This window comes from Rhagoletis zephyria, unplaced genomic scaffold (genome assembly GCF_001687245.7).
Source record: "Rhagoletis zephyria isolate East Lansing unplaced genomic scaffold, Rhagoletis_zephyria_1.1 Rzeph_scaffold_03343, whole genome shotgun sequence".
NCBI classification, from domain to species: Eukaryota; Metazoa; Arthropoda; class Insecta; order Diptera; family Tephritidae; genus Rhagoletis; species Rhagoletis zephyria.
The window spans coordinates 54,592-64,323 of NW_016160426.1; the positions used below are offsets into that span (position 1 = coordinate 54,592).

The 9,732-nt window shown below is 37.3% G+C and overlaps 1 protein-coding gene across 1 annotated transcript; it reads right to left on the reverse strand.

The window, feature by feature from the left end:
• Window positions 1-396: 396 nt before the first annotated feature.
• Hsc70-1 (Heat shock protein 70 cognate 1) lies at window positions 397-9,495 on the reverse strand. The gene is made up of 4 exons (XM_017623737.1): window positions 8,799-9,495; window positions 8,285-8,573; window positions 1,636-2,708; window positions 397-1,532 (listed from the first exon to the last, which is right to left on the reverse strand). Exons 2-4 carry the CDS (start codon window positions 8,487-8,489, stop codon window positions 876-878), a joined length of 1,935 nt encoding a protein of 644 aa, XP_017479226.1. The 5' UTR covers window positions 8,490-8,573; window positions 8,799-9,495; the 3' UTR covers window positions 397-875.
• Between the last annotated feature and the right edge of the window lie 237 nt (window positions 9,496-9,732).

The following is a 9,732-nucleotide window of genomic DNA, read 5'->3' on the forward strand; positions in this document are numbered from 1 at the left end:
CAAAAAGACGTAACAAACATCATCGTTGAAATGCAACTAACTAATAAAAAATTCAAAATTCACTCTTTGATTTATATGATGGATTTCATCAAATTACAACTCCCCATATCATTTTATGTAAAAATAATAATTAAAATATTAGTTACGACTTTAATAAGGACTATAATTAATCAATAATTTATTTAATCGATTAATCGCACATCCCTATTTTAAATTATTGTACTATTGTTTACCACAATTTACTTAGAGTTAGCAAAAAAATGTGTCAAAGTTCAAAAATTCATATTTAAAAATAACATCTTGAGAATTCCAGGATCTTTTAAGATCAATTGGAGGTGTTGTATAAACAAAAGTGAGCCTAAAATGTTTAAAGGTGTTTGCTATTACGATTTTTTCAAATTTAAAATTTTACATAAATTGAGTTCAAACAAGTTTGGAATACTTATCTTTCGATCACAGCAAACATAGTAAAACATCCTGTATGCAATGAATTATGCTTTCCTTCAAGTTCATTGCATACTTTAGGTATGCGTCTAAGAGAAGCGTATTTCACACTTCACGAAAAAGGTTACCTGTACAAAACTCTACAACAAAGAAAAGAAATAACGACAACACAATAAACCACAAAATCGATTTACATTTATTATCCTTTCGCCAAAACCACAATTCCAAAACAATTTGTGTAGTTTATGTTGTTACAATTTATGTATAGATATGTAAAATAGATGATAATCAAATACGAATTAAAGCATCAGATAACAAAAAATAAATAAAAAAAAATGTTATTTAGAAAAATAAAAGAACGTCAAAAAATATGTTTTACGCCTTTTAACTTTTTAAATTCCACCAAATGTATTTTGGCGCCCAAAACTCGTTCAATCCACCTCTTCAATTGTCGGCCCACCAGCAGCACCACCAGCACCGGGACCACCACCAGCTGCATTTGGTGGTGGTGGTGGTGGTGGTACGCCACCTTGGTACAAACGCGTTATAATTGGGCTACAAATGTGCTCCAATTCCTTCTGTTTATACTCGAACTCATCCTTCTCCGCTTGCTGGTTGGTATCCAACCATGTGATAGTCTCATTACATTTCTGCAAGATCAGCTGGCGATCAGCGTCCGAAATTTTTGCGCGTATATTCTCATCATCCATTGTGGATTTCATTTGGAAGCAGTAGGATTCGAGCGCATTCTTGGCGTTGATACGTTCACGTTGCTTCTCATCCTCATTGCGATACTGTTCCGCCTCATTTACCATGCGTTCGATGTCGTCCTTGCTCAGCCGTCCCTTATCGTTTGTGATGGTAATTTTATTCTCTTTCCCAGTGGACTTCTCCACAGCTGTCACATTTAATATGCCATTCGCGTCAATATCGAAAGTCACCTCAATTTGTGGCACGCCGCGCGGTGCAGGCGGTATGCCGCTCAGCTCGAATTTGCCGAGAATATTGTTGTCCTTGGTCATGGCGCGCTCACCCTCGAACACCTGTATCAGCACGCCTGGCTGGTTGTCCGAGTAGGTAGTGAATACCTGAGTCTGCTTTGTTGGGATTGTCNTCCTTGGTCATGGCGCGCTCACCCTCGAACACCTGTATCAGCACGCCTGGTTGGTTGTCCGAGTAGGTAGTGAATACCTGAGTCTGCTTTGTTGGGATTGTGGTGTTACGCTTGATTAACACGGTCATGACACCGCCAGCTGTCTCGATACCTAAAGAGAGTGGTGTTACATCGAGCAGCAGAAGATCCTGTACCGCCTCCGATTTATCACCGCATAATATAGCCGCCTGCACAGCAGCGCCGTAAGCGACCGCTTCATCCGGATTTATGGACTTATTCAACTCCTTGCCATTGAAAAAGTCCTGCAATAGCTTCTGTACTTTCGGTATGCGCGTCGAACCGCCAACCAAAACAATATCGTGTATCTGTCCCTTGTCCATTTTCGCATCACGCAGCGCCTTCGCAACTGGTTCCATGGTGCCGCGGAATAGATCACCATTCAACTCCTCGAAACGTGCACGCGTTATGGACGTGTAGAAGTCAATGCCCTCGTACAAAGAATCGATTTCGATGCTCGCCTGCGAGGAGGCCGAAAGCGTGCGTTTGGCGCGCTCGCAAGCTGTGCGCAAACGTCGTAAAGCGCGCTTATTTTGTGCCAAATCTTTCTTGTACTTGCGCTGGAACTCTTGTACAAAATGATTCACCATGCGATTGTCAAAATCTTCGCCGCCCAGATGTGTATCGCCTGCTGTAGACTTCACCTCAAAGATGCCGTCCTCAATGGTAAGTATGGACACATCAAAAGTGCCGCCGCCCAAATCGAAAATCAATACATTGCGCTCACTGGTACCCTTCTTGTCCAGGCCGTAAGCGATGGCTGCAGCAGTGGGCTCATTAATGATACGCAGCACATTTAAGCCAGCAATGGCGCCGGCATCCTTTGTAGCCTGACGCTGTGAGTCGTTAAAATATGCCGGCACCGTGACGACAGCATCTGTGACTGGCTTGCCAAGGTACGCCTCTGCGGTTTCCTTCATCTTCGTCAACACCATCGAAGAGATCTCCTCCGGAAAGAAGCTCTTCTTTTCGCCCTTATATTCGATGCGCATTCTCGGTTTGCCATTCTCGTTGAAGACTTCGAAAGGCCAGTGTTTCATGTCGCTCTGCACGGTGGCATCATCGAACTTGCGGCCTATCAAACGCTTTGCATCTGCGGTGTGAAAGATAAGAGGACAAAAAGATGGTATCTTGGGGATCATATAAATATGTATGTATGTATATATGTTATATGAATTAACTAAACGCAATTATGAAGCAAGTGAGTAGCAGTACACTTATGGCGTTTTCTTTTTGTTCGAAAAAATTACGACCTCCTTATGTGGCGACATTTTAAAGAAAGAGCACACAATATGTATGTGAAGATGCTGAGAAAAGAGCACGGAAACCGACAACCCTGGAGCAGGGCAGAATAAATGCCAAATTATTTCGAGGAAAAGAAAACGCTATTAGTGCATATGAACTTCTGTGATAGATTCGAGGGTGATGCAAAAAAGAACTAAAAGGCTAAACTTTTACTTTTAACGGCAGGCTGATTATTTTATTACAAACATTCAACTTTAGTACACACTTAGCAAATAAAATTGTGAAGTTTAATTGCGGCGGACAACACAATTTTTAAATTACATTGCATTTAAGATATTAGTCACATGACCAGGCAGAATATATATTTACTCAAACATGGGAGTCCAAAGACTCTCTGAATTACAGAACTGAAATGAGAGCACAAAACAAATAAGGTTTCATATTAGATCTAACACACAGAATGGACACGTAGTATATTTGTAATTTTATGTATAGAATATAGGAGAATAGATGGGTTAATAACAGTGAGTTGATAGATAACAACTTTATGAAAAAAAAATAATTACAGGGAGTATGGAATAACCCAAAAAACGCTTTTTAAAGTGATTTGAATCAAACTCTTAATTATCTTGCGTAAAAAATAAAAACGGTAGTGCATTTTAATTATTGGCATAGCCGCTGCCAAAGTGTAAAACTTAGAGGTAAACAGATATTTAAATATTTTTTTATAGTTCTTTGTTATAAAATTGATAAACGAGTCGACTGGAGGTGTTTGACTCCAGTATAAGGAATCGTTTGATAACTCATGCAGCTCCTTCATAAAAAATATGAGAAGCCTTTTTATAGCACAATCACAATAGATGTACACTGAAAAAATAAGCCTAATTGTTCTCGTACTTGCGCTGGAAATCTTACACAAAATGATTAACCAATGCGATTGCGAAAATCTTCGCCGCCCAGATTTGTAAGGTTTATTATATAAAACCTCGGATTACCATTTCTGAGATATAATGATTAAAAAATTGTGTTCTCCATAATATGCACAATTTCAATGTACTTGTGGGGTAGTGTAGTTGGTGCGTTTTTTTAACAGGACTTTCCCGGTAGGCCTACTCCACGTCTTACTGTAGTCCTGTTTAACTAAATAATATTGCATGAGATAAAAATAGTACCATTTGAAGTGATGAAAGCAGTGTGAATTAAAAATACTTAAAAAAAGACGATTCATCTGATTGAAAAAGTGCACTTACATTTTTTTTATATAGCTGGCCAGTCTCAAATTTCTTTTTATGCACTGAAGCTCATTGAATTTGCTATCTTTTTTGTAAACAATATTTCCCCCGGATTTCTATTTTAGAAGTTAATCATTGACATATCGAAAATTTGGCATAATTAAAAAAAAAGTAATTTTTAGCAAAAAAAAAAACGACTTCAATTCTCATACAAAAAAGATATATATATATATATATTTATATACATCATGATCCAATGATCGGATCTATACCGGATTGGTATGGGGCCACACCTTAGGACACTACCTTTCCGATGCAAAAAGAATTATCGAAATCGGTTGACGTGGTCCAAAGTTATGCGGTAAAAAAATATATATATATATTCCGACGAACAGACAACCTCCTCCTTTTTTGGGAGTCGGTTAAAAATTATATAGAAAATTACACTCGGTAAATATATCAGCATGAAAGAACCTGTTAACTTCCGAGTGGTTGCCCGCTAAAGCATGATTTTTTATAAATACCATAAGACCCTGCTCACCTAAATTGAATGCTAAATGTAGAAGTTATGATCAAGAGATATATACATACAAAAAGTTTCCATACAAATTTATGATTTGCATATTATGTATGGAGAACACACCTTTTATTCAAGTTTTGAATCGCTATACCTCAGAAATGCTAATTTTTATGAAGAAAAATGTGATAGCAGTTTTTTTTAGATAATTGTATGATTTACACCTTCGACTGACCTATTTTTAACCGACTTCCAAAAAAGGAGGAGGTTATCAGTTCGTCGGAATATATTTTTCTTTTTATGTGTGTTACCGCATAACCTTAGACCACGTCAACCAGATAGTTATTTTTGCTTAGCTTTCAAATATTCAGATTGTATAAAATTTTTACAATTATTCCAACTAAACTAATTTGGAATTAAACATGAATTTGTGTGATATTTCCATATTTCTGTTCAAACTTTTCACAAATAAAATATAAAAAAAAACCGAACAAGATTTTTCTCAGTGTACATGCATACATATACTATTTTCCACCGAGAGCCGAACGCCCTTAATTTCGTTTTCGATTCGATTCGACAATCCATTTTGAGATTACGGCACTCGATACAACGAGTCAATATAAATTATATTAGAGAAGAAACGGTGTAACTTTAATTTATTTATGTATAAGAAGCGACAAATGCGACAATGAACGACTAAAATCCCGAAGAGATAGCCACGTCTGGTACACTGTTGGTTCCACAGCCATGAATGACCATGGTATCGGAGCAGAGGTCTTTTGTATACAACCCAGATGACTCTTTTTTCACTAGCATCGGGCAAGCTTAATCTGTTTCTCAAGCTGAGCTGCATGTCTGAGACAGGAGCCCAACAAACACATCTACGAGTATATGTATTTATACACTCGGACACAAGGGCGGCGGTCCTCGCCTGGGCTTTGCTTCAACATTTAATATTCATCGCATACAGAACCCGGATTTACTTCATTTGGATACCAGGGCGATCATGAGCCATGAAGTGACAGACATTCTCGCGAGGAAAGACACTTCGTAGGGATTCCTAAGCGCAGGAACCTTCATCGGCATGCCATGGAGTACAGTTAGGCGAAATTATTATGTGGAAGGAGCAACATTACAGGGAAAATACGGAAAGTTGCAGATAGACAAAATATTTCATTCCGAAAATATCAATAAATAGAACTAAAATAAAACACTCCGAATGCCTAACAATCTTTACTAAGAATGGTTACCGACTTTCTTACTGGTCACTGCAGGGTAAGGAGGCGCTTGTCACATCGAGGAGTTGTTCACTCCGTCCAGTGCACGGTTATGTGATGAGCAGAGCTGACTCGTAATGATTTCTTTAGAAATTAAATTACTCTCAATTACTAACTACAAGAAATTCCTTCAGTCCACAGCAACGGAATTATGGATGGTTGAGCGGGAAATACTTTCACAAAAGCATCGCTCCACAAAAAACATCTCTTAAAGTCATACAAATGCAATAAATATTTTCATACAGCAACAGGTATAACATATTTACACAAACACAAATAAAGTTAGTTATATGTATTGTTGAGTTCAAAATGCGCAATGCACTTTCTAGAAAATTTGTCTGCATTACCCCAGACATTGAGTCGAAATTGAGATGACTCTAGCACCTAATTTTAAGATAAAAACCTGTGTGACTTGTAAATGTCTGTGGCAACAGTACCGACTCAGAGTAAACAAATTTTAAAGATATGTATGTGTATGTATGCAGATCACTGAAGGAATGAGGTCGGGGTATAAGTACTAAATTGGCTTTGATGGGTCTGCTGAGGTATTGGACGAAATTAGTACTTCTATGCAAATTAAATAAGTCACTCATAGGGACATGTGCAGTCGACGAGATGGCGATGCGACCGATTTGGTTGAGAGAGACGCTTCTGTAAAAGAATTTGTTTGTGAACTACGGAGCGAATAAAAGCATGTGCAACACCAAGTGACGCTGTGCTTAAAATATCTAAATGCAAATTATACTACCAAGTGATAGGTAAAATAAAAATTTATCGCCACATAAGCGGGATCAACGTAATGAAAATAAATATCTACTAAAATTAGCTGCATATAAGCGAGAATAATAAAAATGGACGTGGCAACAATAGAAAATTTAATTGAATAAATTAGGAATATATACTGGCAGACGTTGGCAACATATTTGTGGCAGCCATACACATTGGCACACTAACGCACAGTGTGTCGCGCGCAACAGGCTAGGTGGACAAAATGAATTCCCGGTTTTCTAGAAAAGGGTAACTTACTAACATACAGCATATGCCGAAAGCCCTGACTGAAATGTATTTTTATGTTCTACATTCTAAGTACTATGGGGTGTTCTTAGTCTTCAGAAATCAATTTTTAATCTTACTGAAACCCATTGCAAGAAAAAACTATGCACCCACAACACAAGTCATTTTTTGGTATCGTATTTGGTCTGCCGGAGTCATCGTCTCTAGTCACTACTACAGACTTTTCGCGGTGAATAAGAAAAATATGGCGGAAATGATAATTGCTTTCTATTTACTATAAAAAAAAATCGGAAATGAAGCGAGGAAATTTTTTATCAACAATTTTATTAGAAAATAAACCTAAATACTTTAATATCATAAAACATTAAGGAAATAGATAAGAATTATTTTTAAAACAATAAAATAAAATAAAAACATGTTAAATTGTTGTAAAAAGAAAATTAAATGAACAAGTACTTTTCAAACAAAAAATATAAACCAAATTCTACTCTCATATAAAAATTTGAGAGTATCGTTAATTTCTTCATGATCCAATGATCGCATCTAAAACAAATTAGAATGGGACCACCTTTGAAGCACTAACTTTTCCCCCCAAAAAAAAGAAGAGAATTATACAAATCGGTTAGCAAGTTATTCGATAACATACATTAAAATTAAAATAAAAAATATTCCGAAAAATTGATAGCCTCCTCCTCTTTTTCAAGCCGGTTACAAAATAAACAAACCTCTGACTGACGATTCGAACCTCGAATCTCTCGAATGACGCGCTAGAGATTTGCTAACTCGGCCATTGCGACTGTTGGAGCTCCACGAGCAAAATGACATCCAGATATGATATCACCTGACTGTTTCTGTTTGTTTTAACCACACATTTTTGGTGAACTTTTTATGACTTTCTCTTACTGACTTGAGATAAGACTGTCTCACTGAATACCAACATAAATATACCGCAAAACTTACAGTAAAAATTTTTGTCCACCTAGCTTGTTCTGCACGGCACACTGTGCAATGTCGACAATGGCGCGGACGACTTGGCTGATGGTTGAGCCAAAGAGAAGCGACAGCGCGTCAAACAAATTTAGCAACAGAAAATGATAAATAGAAAGCGACAAGTGCATAATACGATGTGGCCAAAAATGTACAAAAACAAAAGGAAAGATGTTTATATTCTTGGCTACGAGTTGTACTAAAATTGCAGTACATATATGTATGAGTGCAAGTGTTTGTGCATGCATTCGACGTGCATGATTGATGATGTCTTTCGTTGTGGGGATAGTGGGTGGCGCTCAGCATCATAGTTAATCATATTTTATTGTTTATTTTTCTGTTTAGTTTTTTTTTTGTTGTTGTTTATTATCTAGTTTTTAGTTTTTGTTGAACTCACCAAAAATAGTGTTGTTTGGGTTCATGGCCACTTGATTTTTGGCCGCATCACCAATTAGTCGCTCAGTATCGGTGAAGGCCACATAGGATGGAGTCACTCTATTGCCCTGGTCATTGGCGATAATGTCGACTTTGCCATGCTGAAACACACCGACGCATGAGTATGTCGTGCCAAGATCAATGCCAACTGCTGGCGCTTTAGCCATTGTGATTGCAGTGTTGCTGCCTAATGCCGGGCTACAGTATGGATGAGGCCTTTGTTATTGCTGTGTTTCTTGCTGCACTAGCTGCTTTAATTATAGCGACGATGGTGAACGTTGGTGACAGCGCATTGAGTTGATTGCATAGCCAGTCCAAACATATATACATACATATGTACATATATACGTACATACATACATAGAGATGAACCAAATTTAGTTGCACCAAATTATGCAGAAAGAATGCGCACATTGCATAAGTATTCGTTGATGTAAAAAATAATCTCACAATTTCACAAAATATCCACAACTTACCTCTTTTGGTTGCTTGGCTATTTGAGTTGAAAATTAACTTAAATCTAGGCGCCTTCTCAGAATGCGTAACGGTATAGGTAAAGTGATATGATGAGGAATAGCAGGACGAAGGTGGATACTCGCAGAAATTCTAGGAGTTTCTCTCTTTGCAGCTCCACTGCGGCGGCGTTCGCATATGCGTTACAGCGGCACGAACGCGTAGAAAGTTACCGAACAAAAATATTTTCTATGCCAATGCAGTAGCAAATTATTTAATGCAATAATTTTAGCGACACTTAATTGATTTAAGCCACGAATATTTGAATTTGTTCAATGTAATTGTTTTGTATTTAGTAATTTTTCGCTTTCAAAACTTTTGTTGCTCTTTGTTTTTTTTTTGAGATTTTATTTTTGGATTATTTTCTTACAAAACAAATTTGTATGCATGTGTGTATGCCGCCAGAGAGTGTTGTGAACTTGGCCGTTGTTCGCAAGTGAATGAGCCAAAATGATCGCATTTTGTATTTTCAAAATAATTTCGATATGTTTAGCAATCGCTGTTAACCGTTTCGGCCGTTTGCGTTCGGCGAAATTTCTCGGGCGATGTTATGGACGGTCCATATGGCTCAGCAGATTTGGTGCATTTCTCTTCTGAGGTCGAAGACACTCAGTCGCCAAGTCTCTTAAGTTGTGATCTTTTTCATTTATAGACGCAAAATGAGATTTTCCCCAGTTCGATATTAATACATATGATACATACATTATTCGTCAATTGAAGCCTCCCTATATACAAAATTCTTGCAGACAAATTAATTTTTATTCTTGGAAATTTAGCAAAAAAAAATTTAAATGATGAATGAGTTTTTTTGAAATCTAACATTGGGGAAAAGTTTTTAACAACTTATTGAATTCGCGCGAAACTCGTTACTAAGGAGTTTTTTGGTTGCTGATTATG